A 22277-nucleotide genomic window follows, 5' to 3' on the forward strand; every position below is an offset into this window, starting at 1 on the left:
TCCCCTTTCCTACTCCTGGTCTCTGGCATGCTGTCTCCTGTTTTAGAGTCCTCAGATTAGAATACTTCCCAGTCCCTAGGTTTGGGAAACAAATCTTTTGCTCTACCCCTCTTATGTGAAAAGTGTGGTTGTAAGTACTGAATTTACTTTGTAATTTTTTAATTTAAATATCACAGGCTGATAGACTATATTTTTTCAAATGAACTTCTACTTCGCACCGGCAATCATCTGAAGACTAAAAGTCACAGAGATGATGGTATTCAACATTAAGGCCAAGAATAAGTTGGACTATTTGGAATTAGTGAAAGCATGGGAATTTAAATAAGGAGAAACACTCCAACTTTAGTTTGGGCCACTTCCTTCATAAAAATTCAAAATTAACATGGACAGAACTGGAGCACCTGGGTGGCTCAGTGGTTGAGTGTCTGCCTTTGGCTCAGGGCATGATCCCAGGGTCCTGGGATCGAGTCCAGCATTCCTCTTCTCCCTCTGCCTGTGTCTCTGCCCCTCTCTCTGTGTCTCTCATGAATAAATGAATAAAATCTTTTAAAAATGGACAGAAATTCTAAGCTGGCCAACTGTGCTTTACCATTCTTGTACGTCCTCTATCATCTGGAAGAAAACTAGTAAGTAGAAATAAAATGGCAAGGAATGGTACAGAGAGAAGGTCATACACAATATCCCTTTTATTTTTACTATGGTCTCAGTGTCCTTATTATGTAAACAGCCAAAACCTATGCTTTTCTTTAAGCATACCTTCTTCAGAACTTCCAGTGCAGTAAAGCAGTAGGTAAATCAGTGAATTGAATATGCAAAAAGAGGAGGCAGCATTTCTACAAAAAAGGGAAATGAGATACACTTCTCTTTACAAACATCTAGATGTCTAAAATAGATGGGACTATGTGTAAAAGTTACCTACCCAGCTATTCAGGATTTCAATGAACAGCAACAAGGACTACAAAGGAACCATAGTGCTAATTTTAAGTTGTGATTTCCACGGGTCCTAGATGGTCATCATCCTCCATAAATAACCTGATTCATCCAGGGACCAATGTCTCTCTATGGAGGAGTCTCTCTCCCCAACAACCACTTTTTATACAAAGATTTTTAAATTGAGGTATATATAAGGTACAGCAAAGCACTTGGTGACTTTTTATATGCATGCACACCTTTTGACATGCATAGGCCCTGCCATCCAAACTACCATAGAGAATATTTCCACCAAAAAAATAAAATAAATAAATAAATAAATAAATAAATAAATAAATAAATAAATAAATAAAAATTAAATTAAAAAAAAGAATATTTCCACCATCCCAGGAAGAATGCTCCCTCGTGACCCTTCCCAGCCCACACACCCTACATGTAACCACTCTTCTGACTTTAATCACCACAGATCAATTGTGCTAATTTTCGAACTTTATATAGATGGAATCATATAGTATGTTGGGATAAGAAGCACATAATGATACAATGAATGAATTGTTCTATAGTCCCAATGCCAGCCTTCTAACATCCAGAGCTTCCTGGGTGGAAAACTGTAATACCTTATTTACAGTGAGAGAGAAAATTGAAAGATAATCATAGCTAACTTTGCCCCAAGATTTCAAAGTTAAGTCCTGCTGCAAAGCACAGAAGAAGGGCTGAGTCCTTCTCAGTTCAACACTTGTTAAGATGCTCCCAGGGACAACTCTGTGCATTAGGATCTGCCCGTGGTCGGATAAAGCTCTCCAGATCAGGGGGTGCCGGAGCTTCCTTTATCAATTGTTCTCAAAGGGGCAGCTCCCCAAAGCTGGTTCTGTCAACAGCCTTTCAAACTTTTTCCATTTCTACTCTCCCCTCCAAGAACAGCTTCATGCCAGAGTCTTCTATGGAAAACACCTCCACAAAGCTGCTCACCATAAAGACCCACTGAGATTTCAAGTGGCTACAACAGTGGTGCAATTTCTTTCTCAGGGAACTTATTCAAAGCCTTGTAATCATCTTATGGGAACAACAAAACCCGTGGTAAGTCTCCAGGCCATTCCTTCTATCTGTGAAAGATGTAACCCAAAGACAGGTGCTCTTATGGCCCAAAAGTAATCCTCATATTCTTCAAGGATTTCACTAGAAACCTAGGTTATTATTCTCTTGTTTTTCAGAGCTTTGAAATGCAAACACCACATATACCATGTTTTAGTGTTCAACATAATCAAAGAAGATTTAGTCAGTATATTTTTGGTCAGTGTACCAAATGAAATAAGAAAATGAGGGGTGGAATCAAAAGAGCTCTCTAATCCATGTGTTTCCCTTTCCGGGGACTTAGTATCAGAGTGGAGTTACATAGGCTTTGTCCACTACACCACTACATACTGCAGAGGTGATTCAGACTGGGCTAATTTTCTAGATAGGACACAAATCTGGTTAGCCTCCTAATTTTTTTTTTAACCTCTATAAACATTCATTTGGGAATACATGAGTTCCTCAGCTGTTGGAGAGAAATCTTAGACTCCTCAAAATGTTATGCTGGTAGGGACTGAGGATGTAATCTTGCCAAATCCCTTCATTGAACATAAGAAGTAAGGGATAGCCAGGCTGGATAAGGGACCTGGTCAATGATACCCCGGTTAGGAAATAGAAGAGCCAACGCCAGAATCCAGATGTATCCTCTTGTCTGGTTCTGTTTCTTTACCCTTGTGATAGACTGCTTATCAGCCTATTCTTTACTGTCTCTGTACAAGAGGCTGAAAGCAAGATGCTAACGGGACCAGCTCTCATCTAGGGGTTCAACTAGAGAAGGATGTGCTTTTCCACCAGCATGGCTGCTGGAAGCATTCACTTTCTAGTGGTTGTAGGGCTGAGAGCTCAGTTTTTTGCTGGCTGTTGGCTGGATACTGCCCTCAACTATTAAAGGCCACCTGCAGTTCTTTGCCATTTGGGCCTCCCACTGTTTCACTGAGGCTGGCAAGGGACAGAGAAGGTCTAAAGTCAGTTTCCTGTCTATGCAGCCCTGAAATTCCATCCCAGGGCACGTATCCAACAGATGTGAGTGCTAATATTCATCTGGGACAACTACAAAATGTTCACAGCTCCTCTACAAAGTAGCTGTCATCTCTCCTTCCTTGGTTTTAGCACATGTGCTTCTTCTCACAAGTATGGTCTGAGATTCAAAACCCCACTCTTGCCTTTTGCTCCATACCCTTTCTCTGACCTTGCACATACCTTATTCTGAAACCAATCAATTATTCCCACTCCCAGTGTGATAAATACTTTCTCCACACACTGTAGCATCTGGGCTTTCTCTATTCCATTGCAAATTCCAAAAAGGGTCTCCCTTTTCCCTGTTCTCAAGGAACAGATCTCTTTCTGAACACAGAAACCCTTGTAACTTATCAGATGGCCTCTGAAACTCGTGTGTTCACCTTGAAGACATGAACATTCAGACCCTAAAAGTAGTATTATCCCTGTGTGGTCTGTTCATTAGTCTGTGCTTTCATTTCTCAAGCTACTAAAAGCAATAATGATGCCTTCCTAGGGACCCTACAAGATGAGTTCTGCCAAGAATGGCAAATGGCAATTCTTAATCATCTGTAGTGTGCATGCGGAGCCATGGAAACCAGGAAACTAACTCTCTCTCTTGCTCTTGCCACCAGAGCATCCTTCTCCAGGTAGCAGCTGAAAGAACAATATCCTTGGGATCATCTGTCAAAAAAAAAAAAAAAAAAAAAAAAAAGGCCTTCTCTCTATGGCCTCACCCTAATCCTTGTGAGCCAAGAGGAAAGACAAAGTGCTCAAGCATAAATGAGAGTTGGTCCAGAGAGGAATAAGATATAACCAGAGATGAGATGCCAGCATTCTTGAGTCTTGCCAGACTCAGCTCTGGAAACACAGTCTGCCCTACAGGCCAATGAATCCTTTGAAAACAGCCTGTTTTGCAAACTCAGATGCAATGCTACCCATCCACTCTCAAAGGCCAGTTGTCCCCGGATTCGAGTATGTTTTTATTTTATAGGGTACAAAGCTAAAGCATTTAGAGAAATGGGCTAGAAATCTAAGTATCTGGAAAAAAGTAGGTTTCCTTCATCAAAAGAATTCAGAAACCTGAAACACATCCCACATAGCAAAGAACACGTCTTTTTTTTTTAATTAAAAACCACTTTATTAAGGTATGAGTGACATAGAAAATTCTATACACATTTCATTAATGTATGCCACCTGATAAGTGTGGAGATGGGTATACACCCACAAAACCACCACCACATTCTTTTTCATAAACATAACCAGATGATGAGCACATGTGAGGGACCGTGACGCAGCTGGAGGTGGCAGAGGGAAACCAAAGCAAACACAGCCTTTGTGCCTTAACTTTTTTGGGCTGCTGTAATAGGCTACCACAGATCGAGTGGCTTATAAACAACACAAATGTATTTCTCACAGTCTGGAGGCCATAAGTCTGAGATCAGGTGCCAGTGTGGCTGGGCCCCGAGGAGAGCCCTTCTGAGGGCTCTCATATCCTCACACGGTACAAAGAGAGTGAGCTAGCTCTCTGTCTTCTTCTCATAAAGGCACTTCTCCCATTCTTGAGTGCTCTGCTTCATGAACTAATCACCTCCCGATGGCCCCACATCTCCCTTTGCCCTCCCACTAGGGGTTAGGATTTCCACATGTGAGGCTGGGGAGGGCGGACATGAACATTCAGACCCTAACACTTAGGCTGGGTACAATCTGGAAGGTGGTTCTGAATGCTGAGTGTGCCTGGAAGCTGCCTTTGAACCTTCACCTTCTCTGAGATGACCTGGCCAAGTTCAGAGAATCCTCCCTACTTTCTGGCTAAATTCTGATTCTGATGTGAGTCTAACCCAATCCTTTGAGGCCTGGCCTGTGCTATGCCACTGGCTGGAACAATGACATCTTTTACTTTGAAAATGTTCGTGTTTACAGAAAGGTTGAGAAGACAGTAAAATGAACACACATATACCTATCACTTAGCTTCACCAAATATTAAAATTTTGCCACATTTCAGTCACCTGTCATTGCATCTGCCTGCCTACCCTTGCTTTCGTTGAACTACTTGAAAGTATATTATAGACATAATGATACTTTACGCCTCAATACCACAGTATGTTTTGTTTTATTTTATTTTATTTATTTATTTAGAGAGCAACAATGTGTGTGGCGGGGGGGGGCGGAGGCAGAAAGAGAGGGAGAGAAGCAGACTCTGCTGAGTGCAAAGTATGACATGGGGCTTGATCCCACAACCGGGAGATCATGACCTGAGCTGAAATCAAGAGTCAGATGCTTCACTTACTGAGCCACCTAGGTGCCCCTAAATACCTCAGTGTCTCCTAAGAATAAGGACATTCCCCTGCATAGCCACACTAATATGAAGCTCAAGAAAAATAATAGTCCATAAAATAATTTTATAAACAACAGACATTCAAATTTTCCCTAGTGTCTCTAAAATTATTTATATCTATCTGTGGTACTGTGACTTAAAATAAGAAACAGGGGATCCCTGGGTGGCGCAGCGGTTTGGCGCCTGCCTTTGGCCCAGGGCGCGATCCTGGAGACCCGGGATCGAATCCCACGTCAGGCTCCCGGTGCATGGAGCCTGCTTCTCCCTCTGCCTGTGTCTCTGCCTCATTCTCTCTCTCTCTGTGACTATCACAAATAAATAAAAAAAATTAAAAAAAAAAAAGAAACATATAACACACCAAAAAAACAGACTTTTTAAAGAATTTATTTATTTATTCATGCGAGACATGGAGAGAGAGGCAGATACATAGGCAGAGGGAGAAGCAGGCTCCCTGTGAGAAGCCTGAGCCAAAGGCAGACGCTCAACCACTGAGCTACCCAGGTGTCCCAAAAACCAGATTCTTAACTATACAGAACTGATAGTTACCAGAGAGGTAGGAATGGGGGATGGGGGAAATAGGGACAAGGGTTGAGAGTACAGTGCACTGAATAAAAGTATAGACCTGTTGATCACTATACTGTAGTTCTAAAACTAACACTGTATGTTAACTACACTGGGATTAAAAAAACAAAAGATATATATATTTGGTTTTTATTGCCATTTCTGGCACAGAGCTCCTGAGACCCTTGGAATTTCCTAAGTGATAGGAACAGTAAAGGTGAAATGAGTCTCTTCTGCTGTTCATTCATTCTTGAGAAGCCCCTCTGGGCCACTCTGAGTTTATGTTAATGAGGTGACTTCTGGAACTCCTCAGGATGGGGGCTGGTTGCCAGGGGACCAACCAAATGTGAGGAGGGGGTTGGAACTTTGAGTCCTTGCCCCTCCAGGGCAAATAAAGGGGATAGATGTTGAACCAAGCACCAATGGCCAATGATTTCACCGCTCGCGCCTCTGTCTTGGGCCTCCACGATCACCCTGGAGGAGGGAGTTTGGAGAGCTTCCAGGCTGGCAGGCACATGGAGGTGCTGGGATGGTGCTGCACCCAGAGAGGGTAGGGGAGCTCTGTGCCCCTTCCCACCTGCCCTGCCCTCTGCATCTTTCCACTGGGCTGCTCCTAAGCTACACCCTCTTAAGATTAACTGATAATCTCATAAGTAACTCCTTTCCTGACTTCTAGGAGCCACTGTAGCAAGTTAATTAAACCTGAGAAGGGAGTTGGGGGAACCTCCAAATCACAGTCAGGAGGTTAGAAGCACCAGTGACAACCTGGACTTGTGACTGGTTTCTGAGGTGGGTACAGTTTCGCAGGATGGAGCCCTTGGCCTGTGGAATCCAATGCTGTCTCCATGCATATAACATTAGAATTGAGTTAAACTGCCAGATATCTAGCTGGTTCTGCAGGATTGTTTCCTATGGAAAAACCTACTATATATTTGGTGACCAGAAATGTCAGAAGTAAAGCACTCTACAGAGAAGTTGCATGTAAAGCAATGGAAAATTAGTGTGTCTTTTTTTTGTTTTGTTTTGTTATATGGTCTTTCCCCCAAAAGCAATACAGACACCTATAGATAAAAAACAAGGCAGTCCCAGGGCACTGCTGCCAGCCTGGAGACAAGACAGCCAAGCCACTACGAGATAACTATTATCTTGTCACATCCTGGCTTCAGGTTAGATTCCAGGCGGCCAAGGGCCCTAGCTGCTTAAGTCACCTCCCTCACCTGCAGGAGCCACATCAACCAAAAAGCAGTAGAGAAATCTAGGACCCCAGGCATCGATTGGAGTAACCTTGGGCCACCTGCTGACCATCAGGGATTAGCAGTTCCAAAGACACACAGCCTTCTGTTGGTGCTCAGACCTCGCGTGCTCAGCATAAAGAAAAAGTGAGTGTCAAAGACAGGCAAGCCAGACAGGGGGAGAGAAGGGAGCACACGATGTCCTCCAACAATCTAAGTGCATCGTGCATCCCTGAATCTTAGATTCATCCACATGAGAGGAGGGAACCAATAGCGCAAGAAGCCGCTGAGCAGAACTCCAGATCTTCACCATCCTTGCGGTCACGTACAATAACAGTCACGGTAATCAGGACATTCGGATTTTTCTTAGTGTATAAAAGTAGAGCCGGCCATTAGAAACATCACTCCCTTCACAGCTACATGAATGCGAGAGTGCTGTGACTTTTAAGCTAAAGAGCCAGGGGAAGAAGTTGTAGAAAAGAATTTCTGTGGACACAGGAATTTTCTCCTGCAGGTACTGGACAAATGACACAGATGGAATGAGCAGAGAGAGCTGGACAGTAATCCCAACCCTTCTGAATTCCAGGCCCCTGTTTCTCTGCTTGGCCCCTACTCAGAGGAAGAAGAATGTCTCAGGTCTCAGGCCAGCTTACTTCAGCGCTGGAAAGAACCAGAATGCCTGAAGCATACAGCATTAAGGGAGAAATGTACCGGGTTAGTGGCTTAATCTCATCAACCCTGTTAAAAAAATCTTGGTTGTTGCATGATTTCATGAAAGAGGGGAAAAAAAGCATTGACTGGCTGGGATACATCAAATAAATGAAATAGAAGAACTCTGATTATGGCTGCAGAGCTCAAGCTTCCAAAAGGACAGAAAAAGAAGTTCACTGTGGCTCACTACCCTGTTATGAACCATTTCTCGTGCCTCGTGCATTTCTCGTGCAATATCATGTATATAATACAGAGCTTAGTGTAAGGCTGCTCAATACTGATCCCAAATACCCCAAGGCACTTAGGGTATGGGTTATTAAGGTTAGGGAAACACCAAAAAGACGCATGTAGTAAGATGGCCCAAAGACAAGGAGAGTATGGGACTTTACAGATTGGTAAGTGTCTATCTTATCTCCCCACTGTATAATTTTCCAGAAAACTGTAACTACACCACCCATTTATGTTTATGTTAGAGATATGTATATATTTGCTGCCCTTTAGAAGCAGTGAACTATCTGATGTCCGAATGAGTGAATGGATGCAGGACCGGGTGGATGGGGGGTTGGGCTAGGGGTGGGGGGTGGATAGATACATATTCACGGTGAGTTCAATTGTTTGATCTGTTTGCAAACCATTCACAAATAAATGCCTTTGTGAGCAGTGTTTGAAATCCTATGCAGCGGTTTTCTGAAGCCTCTGCCCGGTCCATGGGCATCTCAGGAGGGAGTAGGTGGCAGTGGGGTCTAGTTTGAAAGTGACCCTTCCTCCACCTTTCAGCCACCACACTGAAAGTCCTCAATATCATCCGAGAGAATCCCAAGATACAAGGCAGGTTACAGAGACAACAAGCACAATTACAGAGACACCAGTACCAAGTCTTCCTAATGTTTTCTAGAACAAATTCTAATTCCATAATTTTATTTACACATAACTGAAAACATACGCACCACATAAAATCAGATAAACACATAAAAGCTTTTGCATGTTAAATATTTAATAAAGCAAAATGCTGACTTAAAGTCAAAGAGTTTGGATGAGCCCTTGAAATCTGCTGCTCTGGATTATAGCATTTAAATAGTCTTCAAACTATTTTCTTCTTTAAAACGAAATGTACAGAGGTAGGGATTTCGAGTCCTTCCTAGGTACTGCACTCTGGTGTAATGCATTGCTCAATGAATAGTGTTTCTTCAACTCCCACATGCACATGGCATGAGAACATTGCAGAAAACCCAAGTGTTTTGTACCTCGCATTGTAATTATATTCATTTTTTTAAGAAGAGGACATCTTAATATACATTCATTGAACCTGAGCAGACTCAATTTTCTAAGAAGAAAAATAAGGAAGCAAAGTCCATCAAGAATCATCTCTCTTGGGCAGCCCCGGTGGTGCAGCAGTTTGGTGCCGCCTGCGGCCTGGGGTGTGATCCTGGAGACCCGGGATCGAGTCCCGCATCGGGCTCCCTGCATGGAGCCTGCTTCTCCCTCTGCCTCTCTGTCTCTATGAATAAATAAATAAAATCTAAAAAAAAAAAAAATCATCTCTCTTCTCACCCTTGTGGATAAAGCTTTGAGGACATACCCAAATTTTTATTATACAACGCTGTTGCAAAGTAGATGATGAAAAAAGATAAAAATAATTTCCTAATAGATTCTTAGCTAGTCACGTATGGTAGATGATACATAGCGGCCTGACAGGCAGAAAATTTGAATGTCACAGAAAACATTTGTCAAAACTTGAACAGTGCTCTGAGAAGTTCCGTTGAATCTCTCGGTCTCAGGAGTTCAAAATAGCCTCTCTTCCACACTGCAAATCACCTGAGAGGAGCAATTTATTCCCTATAATTCCTAATGCTGTCATAAGTTAAGGCTACCTCAAGCTACATAAAAGTGTGTGCCCATGTCCTAGGCAACTGTTCAAGGTCTTGTCACTGTCAGTAACGGAAAGAATTTACCATGTTCCTAATTGGACAAGCTCCTTTCTAGGCTCAGCAATAAGGTAAGGAAACAAAACTGGTCTATTACTCTATTGATCAATGCACACTTACCATTGAACTAAAAGACATCATGTAAAAAAAAATCAAAAAACAAATCTTCTCCATCCCCTTAACACAGGATAAGTAAACAATCCAGCTGAGGTTACTGAGTGCCTCTTTCTGAAGCTCTCCAGTGGCGGAGGCTCCATAATCTTTTTTATCTCAGCAGTCAGGACATGATTTCTTATTTCTAATGGAAAATTCTTTGATATGTATATCCAACGGAAAATTCTTTAGTATGGGCCTGACTAGAAGTCGCTCAGAAATATTATTCAGATGGGAGTCTGCAGTTTCAGGGAACAAAACTCAGCTTATGTTCACTTAGCACGAGGGGCTATTTACCACAGTGGTGTCTCCTGGAGCTCAGAGGATGAGCTGCATCACGACCCTGACCTAAGAGGGAAAGAGCACCCAGCAGGGAGTCCTGAAAATCACCACAGGTCCCTCTGGGTCACTCTGCACACCTGCCTGACTCTTCTATGTAGATCAGCCTTCTCTGCCTGCCATCCACACAGAAGCCAAAAGAGACCCTTCATAGCATCTCCTCCACTTGAAAGACCACCCTAAACTAGACTATAACCTTCAGATTTTAAGGTGGAATTCCAAGAGGGAAACACTGATTGAGTCAGTATGTGTCAAGAGTCCATGCCAATCTAATCCGTGGTGCCCAGGACGCAGGTGATACAAGTCTGGCTGCTAAGAGCCCACCCACAGGATGTGGTGCCAGACAGTGAAGGGCACCATGGAGAGCTAGGAAGACGTTCCCAAAGGTGTCAACTCCAACTGTTCTCATAAAGATATGTTATGGGCCTGTTTCACCTCTCCCTCCCCTGAAAATTGACTCTTGCCTTTAGAACACATTTTCAATTCCCACTGATCCATTTCTCTTCTTCCCTGGGCTCTGTTCATTTTTCCATATCATTTTTTAACATGAGCTTATCAAAACTATACTAAACATGCTGAGAGGACGTTGGCTAACGTAAGCCAGAGGAGTGAGACTGCTTGTCAGTGTTTTCAGCTGAGTCAAGGTGAAGAGCCAGGACGGTGAGCAATGGAAGGCTCATTTCTTGACAGAGAAATGCAATCAGAAGTGCTCTATTCAGGATAATTCTGGAATACCCCACAGCACAGAAATGTAGATATATATATCAGCCGTGTGTGTGTATATGTGTGTACGAGACCTTCCATTGATACATTTAGCAAACATTTACTGCTTTAGGTGCCAAAGATACTCTGTTATTGGGGACTGGAGTCAGTCTAGGTACCAAGAGCCACACTGAGGACTAGAGATGCAGCCACGAGCCCTGCCCCCACAGGGCTCACCATCTGTCAGTTTCTGCCACACGCCTGAACCAGCCATGACAACACGTATATGAAGGGGCAGCACTGTGGAGCCCCTGGCAAGAATACTTCACCAGATTGAGATGGTCAGGCTCCCTGGAAGAAGTGACACTTAGCCTGGGAACTGAGTGGGTAAGGGGACAGGCATCAGTGGCCCTCCTGATGACACACATCACATGAATGGAGCATAATGCACTGGAGTCAGTTTCTGCTAGCAGACCAATTTCATCTTTGGCACTCACAAGTGGCTACAGCCAAGCCGTATTACCTTCCAGGGGTGGTGCCTGCACATTTCTGTGCATATGCCACTCATCTGCATGGAAGGCAAACTTCCCCTCTATCCATTTCCTGTGGCTTATTCCCCCTCCAGCTACTGAACCACACTCCCCACTGTGAGAAAGGACTCTCAAAGTACTCCTAAGCCTGTCTTCATCTTGTGTCAGCTAGCTTCAGGTTTCACTCTCTCCCTCTAGTCTGGAAGACCCAGGGGTGAGGACTATGTCACCTCTCTCTAGATTCCAGCACACACGCTAAGTGCTCAAAAAGTTTGGCGAATGAATAAATGAAAATAGAGGATTATTTAATATGCCAGGCAAAGGGCCAAATGCTGTATATACATTATTTCATTTACTCCTCATACAACCCTTCAAGAATGGTGACATTATCATTCCTCCATTTTATAGACAAGAAAAGAGAGGCTCACAGAGGTAAGTGACTTGCCAGCAGTGACAGGGCTCCAAAGGGATAAAGCCAGGATATGAAGGCAGCTGCCCGAAATCCATTTCATCTGCTTCTCCCAAGAACATGGGATATTGAGGCTGCCCTGCCTGCACTCAGGGCTACAATTCAAATGAGCAGCCTTATCGACACTGGGTAAAAATGCTTATCAGAGCCCAATGGCTCATCCACATGTTTATTAATTTTTTAACTCAACTAACCTGAATTTTTTCAGCTGCTTAAGGAATGGACAAATGTTCACTACTGATGTTTTAGATTGAGTGCCCTGCAAATAGAACCAGGAGAGATTTCTGAAGAACAATGACAAATCTCCTTGCTCTCGCTCTGCTTCCCTGGAGGTGAGAACATGAACCATGTGCCCTTCACAACCAGATGCAAAGGGTTAATACAACTCCCCCATCTATGACTGAAGCATAGTGGGGAGCACTGCGTTTCCCTAAAAGATAACAGTTCTGCTCTTTAATTCTTCCGAATCTCAGAAAACCATTTACTACATTGTTAACACATATTCGTATTCAGGAATAAACTGGACTCTCTGAAACGTGAGAAAATGTTATTTATGCTCGCTGCTCACTGCAACCCACCCCTGCCACCTCCAACTTTTCCTTTCCTTTAAAAATCTTTTCGATCTAGTATTTCAATATGCCAGGCTCCCAATCTAGGATAAACGTTTACAACCAAATTATAAATCTCTTACAAGTGGGTCATTTCTGAATTGCTGACCTGACCTTTACTATTTTGGGAGGACCTAAAAGAAGTTGCTCACCATGAGTTCAATTATACTATGAGCCACCGTTCCAGTTCTTGCTGGTAACGTCAGCAACCTATACTCACAGGTTCTGGCTGAAATAGCACACAGAGTAGAAAGATGGTTTTTCTCCACCAGCTACTTCCTCTTACCTCACAAACCCTTTCTGACATTTTCAACCTGGAGGATCCCAAAACATGAGACTGCGTCATTACCAGGAGACTTATTTGGTGACCTCTTTCCCAGCTTGCACTATAAAACCTCCACCCCACTAGATGGATGGTTTTGCTCAGTAATTCCCGTGTGCCCAACTTTGGCTCAACTTGCCAACTGCAGGCCGGAGCGGGCTAGACATGGAAGGGGGGGTCATTTGGGACTAGCCCACCCTCCTCTCTACAAATGACTTAAAACTAAACCCATCAGCATTGTTTCCAAAAAATAAAATCATCTTTATCTGGACGTGCCAGCACCATGTGATATTAATAAATCTGCTCAAAAGACAGTTGTACCTCATTTTAAGCAATAAACATGATCACACACCCCTGACTAACTTATTCCTAAAAAGTTGCTTTACTAGAAAAATATTCAAGAACTCACTACTTGAATCCACCCATAGGGAAATCTTTTAAAAAGTACATCCCTGCTAACTGTAAACAGTGTATCCATTTCTTAGATGCATGCATTTGTTGGGTCTATGCTTCTTGACAAAGGCACATCTGTGCACATCTGTGCAGTGAGTCTCCTCTCTCATCACTGATCACTGTATTCTGGCATTTAGTAAGTGCTCCAGAAAAGTTTGTTAAATGAGTAAATGAAAATAAGGAGTAAGTGAAAATAAGCATTTATAAATGCCCTTCATCCTGCATAAGAGTCTCCATCTGGGATCCGTAAAGTAGGTTACTTCAATCATCTCTCTGCCAAAATGCCACTGGTCCCCATTGTGTCAGGTCCAGCTACCATTATACTGATGGTTTATTCCTGATTTTTGTTCCCCACTCCTCCCTAAGTGGTCTACACCAGAAAGAGGAGAAAACAAGGGGGCAGCAGAGGATACTCCAGTTGGTCATTTCTCTCCCACAGTTATACAAGATGGGAGGGGAAAGGAAGCCATTGAGAGACACCATGCACCTATGCACATTGTTTTGAATTTGAAAGTACTTTCTACAGGGTATCAATATCTGGTGAATGGGTACCAAATCATGTCAGCTGAAAAGGCAACAGGCTCTTTCAGAAGGTTGTTTATTCTAACCAAGCCCATCACAAAAACCTAAGAAGTGGTCCAGGAGGAAGGAAGACAGGAGGTCAGGAATCCGGAAGGCAGGCTTTTCAAGCTGGCACTACTGGTCAACAGAAGAGTTCACTTGGAGCATACATTTGGCATTGGGTTACCAGGGTTTCTTATCTAAAGGTACACTCCCAAGGGACGCGTGGTGTTGTCTGGAAACATTTTCCATTGTCGCAATGCAGGGGGACTGGCCCTGGAGTGCCAGAGGCCAGGGACACTGCTTTGCTCCCTACAATGCACAGGACAGCCCCCACGGATAAAGAATTATTCAGTACAAAATGTCAATAGCGTCAAGCTTGGGAAACCCTGGGCAAAACCAAAGCATGCCATCAGGAATTCTGGTCTAGTCTAGTTCTCTCTCCTGGAGGTCAGTATCTCAGACAGTATTCACTCACTCACTCACTCACTCACTCAACAAACATTTACTAAGCAACTGCTGTGGACCACCTGTTCTTTGGGCTCTGGATCCACTCACAGCTAGGAATCCAAGAAATCCCCCAAGAATACTGCCCAGCAGTGTGGTTCTGAAACATGGAATGTGGAGTTTGGAGGACTTAAACCACTGATAAGAGAACAGCTTGACCCCTCCGGCTTGCTGGTTTCTACTTTAATTCTCGGCTGACTGCTCCACGCACACCAACCCTCTCAGACCCAGTGGCCTTTAGGAGTTTTTTTTTTTTTTTTTTCAACAATTCCTTACAATAAGTCCCTTGTCTGGCTGGAAACTTGTTCATCTCATTGATTGGGTAGGAATTACTGAGCAAAGGTCATTTCTGCACCATTGACAATTACCTCATTTACCTTAGCCACCCAAAATAAAGACCAAAAATGAAGAATGAATACATGGTTATTCTAGTAATGTTTGCTGCTACCAAGGGAGCTCACTTGCACCTGTCAAATAGAAATCCTCACTGGCGTCTCCTTCAGTAGAGACACAGAAAAGCCACTTTGAAAAATGGTCGAAAGGTGACCTAATAAAACCAAGGATTAGGCGTGCAGCAGCCCACAGCCTGCTCTGCAGACCATAAGAATAATATTTATTCTGAAATCATCATGTCTCCCAGCTTGCTCAGTATGATTAGTAACCAACAACAGAAGAACTGATACTAACATATAGACAAGCCTCTTTTCTTTCTGCTCTGACAGAAATAGCAAACAGCCAAAGGACAGCCCTAAAATGTCTTTGACTATATTAATAAAACATTAGCTTCTCTAAATTTAAACTTAAAATCTAATTAATTCATCAAAATGTCAGTTGTCACCTAAAGCATTTTAGAAAAAAGGAGCTACACTGGAATAAAGAAGAATCTTCATAGGAATAAGAAAGAGGGGAGTGAGCTGACTTTACTCAATCACAATGATCTCTGTAGCCTTGTCTGTTAATATTAACATTATTCCTTCAACAACGAAGCTTCAGAGAGAGGATATTTAAGAATCTACTGGTGGTACAAGAAACTCATTTTCCATATGGCCTGTCTCCTGTCTTAATTATGAAGTGTGCTTGTACCAAACACAGTCATCACTGCTGTGGCTCCCTGCCTCCCTGCAAAGTCACAATCCCTGGTGAAATTTCTACAAAGCACATGGGGCTAGGTCGCAAATAAAATTACAATGATAAATTTTTGCTGATTTTAGGGACTAGATGATTCCACGAAGGCTGTAATTTACACCATCGTCTAAGTAATACTTGTTAAGAAAGCAAAGAATGGAACTAAGAAATCTAGGAAATTTGTGAGAGAAATTCAGCAAGCAGAAAAAGGAGCTGTCCTATCTTCACCTATAAGAGAAATGGTTTCCAATGGGTTTGCATTATTTTTGTACTGTTTCATTCTATGCCCAGTATTCTGCTGAAAAGAGAACTTGGTCCCTTGTGTTCCTTCTGGGATCCAAAGCCAATTTATTAGCTACAATTTTAGCAGCAGAAGAGATGAGAGGAGACACAGATAACCTTTTAAAGGTTTATAGAGTTAAATAAAATCACCACAGTCCCTTAAAAACAAGTAATGGCATGAAAACAAAACATTAAAATCCTATACCTGCAAATACCTTAAAAGTAACCAGCTAATTGCTAGCATACAGCTGACCTCTGGCTTGGAATCAAGGGTTTTGGAGAAAATGAGACATATTTTTAGAGCTGAATACGACTAATTCACAAAAGCCTGACTTTTTTTTTTTCCTAAGGGCCAATAAACTGTTTCAATTTCAAGCAACGAAGGGGGAAAACGTCTCAAAATCATTAAGCTGTTAGTCTTTACTACACATGGAACGAGGCAATACTCCTTTCTTCACTGGGGTGGTAAACGGCAATGTTTCTGCTATGCCAGACGACAGGGATGGGGCCACCTAAGAATTACGGTTTTACAGTTAAAGGTACCTGGAGTTGGTTGTGGCCAACTTCGTCCTTCCAAGTGAGAGAAACAAATGCCCATCCAATCAGCCCTGCCGGCACAGGTACGATCTGTACAACCGATCCCAGCACTGCCAAAGCCATCAGCTGGGGCCCACTGGCAGAGAAAAGTTTCAGCTGCTCCACCTGGCACCAACCGTTTATCTCTCAGGGACCACATGCCATTATCTAGAATGATCCAGACAGAACCTCTACACCAAGGACAGATAAAGACAGGAGGCAAAGGGAGCCAAGGGGTTTAACATCAAGGCCCCAGAATCCTCCCCTATCATCAGGGCCAGGAGACAACGGGAAGAGTTAAAATCCAGGCCCGCAGTCTGCAGTCTCTGAGCCAGCTGAGCCCCACCCGGGGCGATAACACTTCGGATGGGGGGGGGGGGGGGCACAGTGCAGGGGACACAGAGCTTCCAGTCTGTCTCCCCACCGCGACACCTGAGGAGCGAGGGGATTAGAGCAGAGGGGCGTGTGTGGGAAGGGGAGGCGCGTGAGAGAACGAACGGATCGGAGATTCCCAAAGGTCCTGGAGAACTCCGCTTCCGGGCTCCCCTAGAAGTTGCAAAGCTGGTTCTGTGTCTGCGGGCAGGGCGGCCGCCCCGACGGAGGGCGGGGGAGACGAGGCGGACGTGGGATCTTACTTTTGTAGCTCGCTGCCCAGGGCTGGTAGCCGTAGTAGCCGGTGATGCGCAGGATCCGCTCCTCGATGGACGTGAGCCCCAGCGGCCCGCTGCTGAGGTCCTCCACGGAGCGCGACCATTTCAGATCCTCCTTGATGGCCTCGTCCACCACCAGGTACTTGAGCTGCCGGAGCTGGGGGCTGATGTCCGACAGTCTCCGGGGGCTGACGTCCGGTGACCTCCTCATGCCACTGAGGCCGCGCGCGGGCAGGTGGGCGGGGAGGGAGAGAAGGGGGTGCCGGTGAGGGGCAGATTCCAGGGCGAGCCAGGGCGCCGCAGGGCGGGTGCGGCCGCAGGGCAGGTGCGGCCGCAGGGCAGGTGCCGCCGCAGGGCAGGTGCGGCCGCAGGGCAGGTGCCGCCGCAGGGCAGGTGCCGCCGCAGGGCCGGCGCCCTCCCCTCCGCTCCCCTCCGCTCCCCTCCGCTCCCCGCCCCGCCCCGCCCCGCCCGCCGCGGGCCACTCACCGCGGCGACCCCGGCAGCCTCGGCGTCGGGTCCCGTGTCCCGCTCGCGGCCCCGGGAGCCTCGGGGCAGCGCCGATCGGGGCGACGGAGGGGACGCCCGAAACTTCCCGAGCAGCTCCGCCGCGCGCCGCCCCTGCCCGGGCCCCAGGCCGCCCGCCGCCCGCCCGCCCGCCGCCCGCCCGCCGCGCCCCCGAACCCGGGCGCTACTCACGCGGCGATGCTTTTGCCCCTGGGCGCGCCGCCGGGAAACTCTCGGATCCCCATGGGCAGCGGCAGCCTGGCTCCGGGCGCCCCCAGACTTGAGGCGGAGGGGCCGCGCGGGCCCGAGCCGCCCGCAGCCGCGGCCCCGGCGAGGTGGGCGCGCTGCCCGCCCCCCGCCGCCCCCCGCCGCCCCCCGCCGCCCGTGCGCGCCCGCAGCGCCGGCCCCGAGCGCCTCCCCCGCGGCAGGCGGCGCGACGCGGGCGCGGCGGCTCCCCGGCTCCCGGCTCCCGGCTCCCCGGCTCCAGCCGGTCCGCGGCGCTCGCTGCAGCCGCCGGCGGCCGGGGCGGGGCGGGGCGGGGCGGGCCCGGGCCCCTCGCTGTCGCCGCCGCCGCCGCCGCCGCCGCCCCAGCACACGCGGGCGCGGGAGCCGCGGCCCCCGGGAGAGCGCCCAGAGCTGCGTGCGCTCTCGAGGCACCCGGGCGGCGGGAGGCGCTCGGCCCGGAGCGCCGCAGCCAGGCGGGGGCGCTGCTGCCCCCTTCGCGCTGCCGGCTGTGCGCGGGGCTCGGGACCCCGCGGCAGCGCTCCGGGCCCGGGCTCGGGGCGCGCTGCTTCTGCTGCTTCTGCTGCTGCTGCTGCTGCTCCTCCTCCCCCTCCTCCCCCTCCTCCCCCTCCTCCCCCTCCTCCCCCTCCTCCCCCCCGCGCCCTCCCGCGACTTGTCGGGTCACTCTGCTCCCGGCTCCATCAATCACTTTCTCCCTCTAGCTCCTTCTCGTTCTAAAACAATAGGCAAAACTACTTGCAGAAACAGAAACCTGGTTCCGTGTGCACGAAAACGCTGCTCCAGACAGATGCCAAATGAAAAGTAGCGTCTCCTCGGCGAAGCCGAGCCCCGGGTGGTGAAAACGAAGTATTGCGCTGTGGGGCTAGTTCAGTGGGGCCCGGCCCTCAGAGGGCTTGCCTTCTCGCCGATGACGACGCAATCACTAAATCAGGTCTGTCTCCTTAGATTTCCATTTTACTTGGCCTCTATCCGTTTTTCTGTCCGCAAGCCATTCCCTCCAGAACACCTCAATACTTTCTTATTTTTCTGTTACAGAAAACAACATAGGCTCATTGGGGGAAATTTTAAAAAATAAAGAAACGTGTTAAGAAAATACTCATCGTCCAGCTAAAGATGACTGCTTTGAATTATAAGTGTATTCCCTTCCACTCTTTTCTACCCGTATAAAATACATTTTTCGCAAAATCAGAATCCAATTGTACACACTATTTATTGTATAATGTTTTATACTAAAATTCTGTTGTGTCTCCGCAAACTAGGAATAGAAGGGAACTTCCCTAAATTAGTAAAGGACATCTACAGAAGCCGACAGCCAATACCGGATTTCACGGAAAGGAACTTCCTGAGTAAGATCAGGAGAAAGGCAAGGATGTCTCTTCCCACTACTCCTTTTCAGTATAGACTGCAAGTCCAACTAATATAATCTGTAAGAAAAGAGAATGAAAGAGTGTATCTTTTGGGAAGGAGGAAATAAAACTGTCTTTGTTCACAGGTGACATGATCATCTATGGAGAGAATTTAAAGCAACTGAACAAAAATTAACCTGGAACAAGCCTTGGTTATAGCAAGTTTGTCTGATACAAGATTAATGTACAAAAGTCAATCTACTTTCTACATACCAACAATGAACAATTGGAATTTAATATTTAAAACATAATATCACCGACTTTAGCACACAGAAGTGAAATACTTAGGCATCAATATAATATGTGCAAGATACATATGAGGAAAATTGCAAAGCTCTGATGAAAACAATCAAAGAAGACCTAAATGCAACATATCTCATGGTCATTGGCAAGAATACCCAATATTAAGATGTCCGTCCTTCCCAACTTGATGTACTGATTCAAAGTTATCCCAACCAGTCTCTCTGCAAGTTATTTTGTGGTTATCAGCAAACTGATTCTAAATTGGGCAAATTCTCATCTGAGCAAAAGACCCAGATTAGCCAACAAAGTAGTGAAGAACAAAATTGGAGGGCTGACAGTACCCAACTTCAGGACTTACTATAAAGCAACAGTAAATGATACCATGTGGGATTGGTGAAAGAATGGACAGAGGGATAAGTGGAACAACATAGAGAACTCAGAAACAGACTCATATAAATGCAAGCAAGTCATCTTTTACAAAAGAGCAAAGTCAATTTAATGGAGAATGGATAATGTTTCAACAAATGATGCTGAAGCAGCTGGACATCTGGATGAAAAATTATGATCAGAAGCCTAAATATAAATTGAAAATACATAAAAATTATTAGAAAATAACATCAGAGAACATCTAGACAACCTTTGGTTTGGTGATGACTTTTTAAGATTTTATTTATATATTTATTTATTTGAGAGAGAGAGGGCAGAGTGAGTGACAGAGAACAGGAGTGGGGGGAGGGGCTGAGGGAAAGGGAAAGGGAGAAGCAGACTCCCCGCTGAGCAGGGACCTGGATGCTGGGCTCCATCCCAGGACGCTGTGATCATGACCTGAGCCGAAGGCAGACACTCAACCAACGGAGCCATCCAGGCACCTCTGGTGAAGACTTTCAACACAAAATCAAAAGCACGATCCATGAAAAAGTGCTGATAATTTAGACTTCATTAAAATTGCAAACTGCTCTCCAAAAGACATAGTCAAGAGAATGAAATGACAATTCACAGAATGACAGAGAATCTGCAAAAGCCATATCTGATAAAGGACTATTATCCAAAATAAGAATACTCAAAACTCAACAATATGAAAATGAACAACCCAATTTAAAAATTGGCAAAATATCTTAACATACATGTCACCCAAGATGATATACAGATGGCCGATAAGCTTGTGAAAAGATTCTCAACATATGTCATCACGCAATTACAATTTAAGACAATGAGTGAGATACCACGGCACACCTGCTAGAATGGACAGAGTCCAAAACTCTGACACCATCAAATGCTGTTGAGAATATGGAGCAATAGGCTACTCTCCTGTTCACTGATGGTGGAAACGCAAAAGTTTTGCAGTTTCTTACAAAACTTACAAAACCAAATATACTCCAGCAAACTCATGCTTTGGTGCTTTTGTAAATTAGGTTGAAAATAGATGTCCACACAAAACCTGCACACAAAAAAATCATCATTATTAATAATTGCCAAAACATGGAAGCAACAAAGATGTCCTTCAATAGGCAAACAGTATGATACATTTGTACAAAGGTACATTAATGAGCTTTCAAGTCATGAAAAGACAGGGAGGAACCTTACATGTATATGGTCAAGTGAAAGAAGCCAACCCAAAAGGTGATATACTATATGATTCCCACCAAATGACAGCTACGGAGACAGTAGAAAGATCAGTGGCCACCAGGGGTTCCTGGTAGGGGGAGTAGTGGTAGGAAGGGAGGGATGAATGAGTGTGCACAAGTTGGGGGGTGGATTTTTAAGTCAGTGAAACTATGAGTGATATTATAATGGTGGATACATGCCATTTTAATATCATTATAATAATTTGTCAAAATCTATAGATTGTGCGACACCAAGAATGAACCCTAGTGTGAACTATGGACTATAGTGGTTAATGATGTATGTAACAAGCATACTACAATCATGCAGGATGTTGATGCTGGTGGGGAGGCTGTGTGTGTATGTGGGGGTGGCAGGGATTTGGGAACTCTGTATTTCTTCCTTAATTTTGTTGTGAACCTAAAATTGCTCTAAAAAAAAAGTTTATTCATTTAAAAATTATGCAGCTTTCCAGTATCACAATATTTTCTAAAATATTACTTTCACCGTACACACATTTTTATGGCTGTTATGACCATAAAAGTAACAAAGCCATTGTAAGAAAAAAAGCAACAAGAAATACCTAGGTATATAAATAAAAACTTAACATCCTCCATAACTGTACACATAATTGTACATAATTTTTAACCTTTCTTTTGTGAAAGCATTAGGAACAACATGTTTCTCTGTCTCTCTCTCTCTCTGTCTCTCTCTCTCTCTCCATGAGCATGTGTGTATATTTTCTTTTTAATGCCTTCTTCTGGGGCAGCCCGGGTGGCTCAGTGGTTTAGCACCACCTTCAGCCCAGGGTGTGATCCTGGAGACCCGGGATCAAGTCCCGTGTCAGGCTCCCTGCTTCTCCCTCTGCCTGTGTCTCTGTCTCTCTCTCTCTCTCTCTCTCTCTCACGAATAAATAAAAATCTTTAAAAAAATAATAATCCCTTCTTCTTTGGGACGAATCTTTTTTCCCAGTAACTGAAATATCTCATCTTAAGCCAGTCTTGGACTGCCATGAAAAACACTTCAACTGGTATTTCTAGAGTATCCTCCGAGGACCGCTTAAAGTCAAAATCACTCAAGACAGTTGTTTAAAAATGCTGACTCTGAATCATTTCTCAGTGTGGGCATGGGAACTCTCTCATTTCACTGAAATCCCCAGGTGGACACCCTCTGCACACTTTGCACACCAAGAACCAATCATGTAAACAATGCTTGAGGTTTTGTGAACTTTGAATCCC

General features: G+C 45.1%; 1 protein-coding gene and 1 long non-coding RNA gene across 4 annotated transcripts in view; one reads left to right on the forward strand and one right to left on the reverse strand.

Moving 5' to 3' along the window:
- The window catches only part of SLC35F3 (solute carrier family 35 member F3), a 388952-nt gene extending 371082 nt beyond the window's left edge, over positions 1-17870 (reverse strand). Inside the window, exons 1-2 of one of the 2 annotated variants that reach the window (XM_038533882.1) lie at positions 17738-17870; positions 17027-17256 (exon numbers count right to left, since the gene is read on the reverse strand). In XM_038533882.1, the coding sequence (XP_038389810.1) occupies positions 17027-17145 (119 nt within the window). In that variant the 5' untranslated portion in view covers positions 17146-17256; positions 17738-17870. The remainder of the gene's footprint in view (positions 1-17026; positions 17257-17737) is intronic. The other variant, XM_038533881.1, reaches the window with a different exon arrangement.
- LOC106558665 lies at positions 16545-21501 on the forward strand. Of its 2 annotated transcripts, XR_005357779.1 has the most exons (3): positions 16560-17180; positions 18514-18719; positions 18824-21501. It is a non-coding gene; the product is annotated as an uncharacterized LOC106558665 (long non-coding RNA). The 2 variants fall into 2 exon arrangements; XR_005357778.1 differs by having other exon boundaries at positions 16545-17180; positions 18514-21501.
- The last annotated feature ends 776 nt before the right edge of the window (positions 21502-22277 follow it).

The sequence above is a fragment of the Canis lupus genome, chromosome 4, assembly GCF_011100685.1.
Source record: "Canis lupus familiaris isolate Mischka breed German Shepherd chromosome 4, alternate assembly UU_Cfam_GSD_1.0, whole genome shotgun sequence".
Classification (NCBI taxonomy): Eukaryota; Metazoa; Chordata; class Mammalia; order Carnivora; family Canidae; genus Canis; species Canis lupus.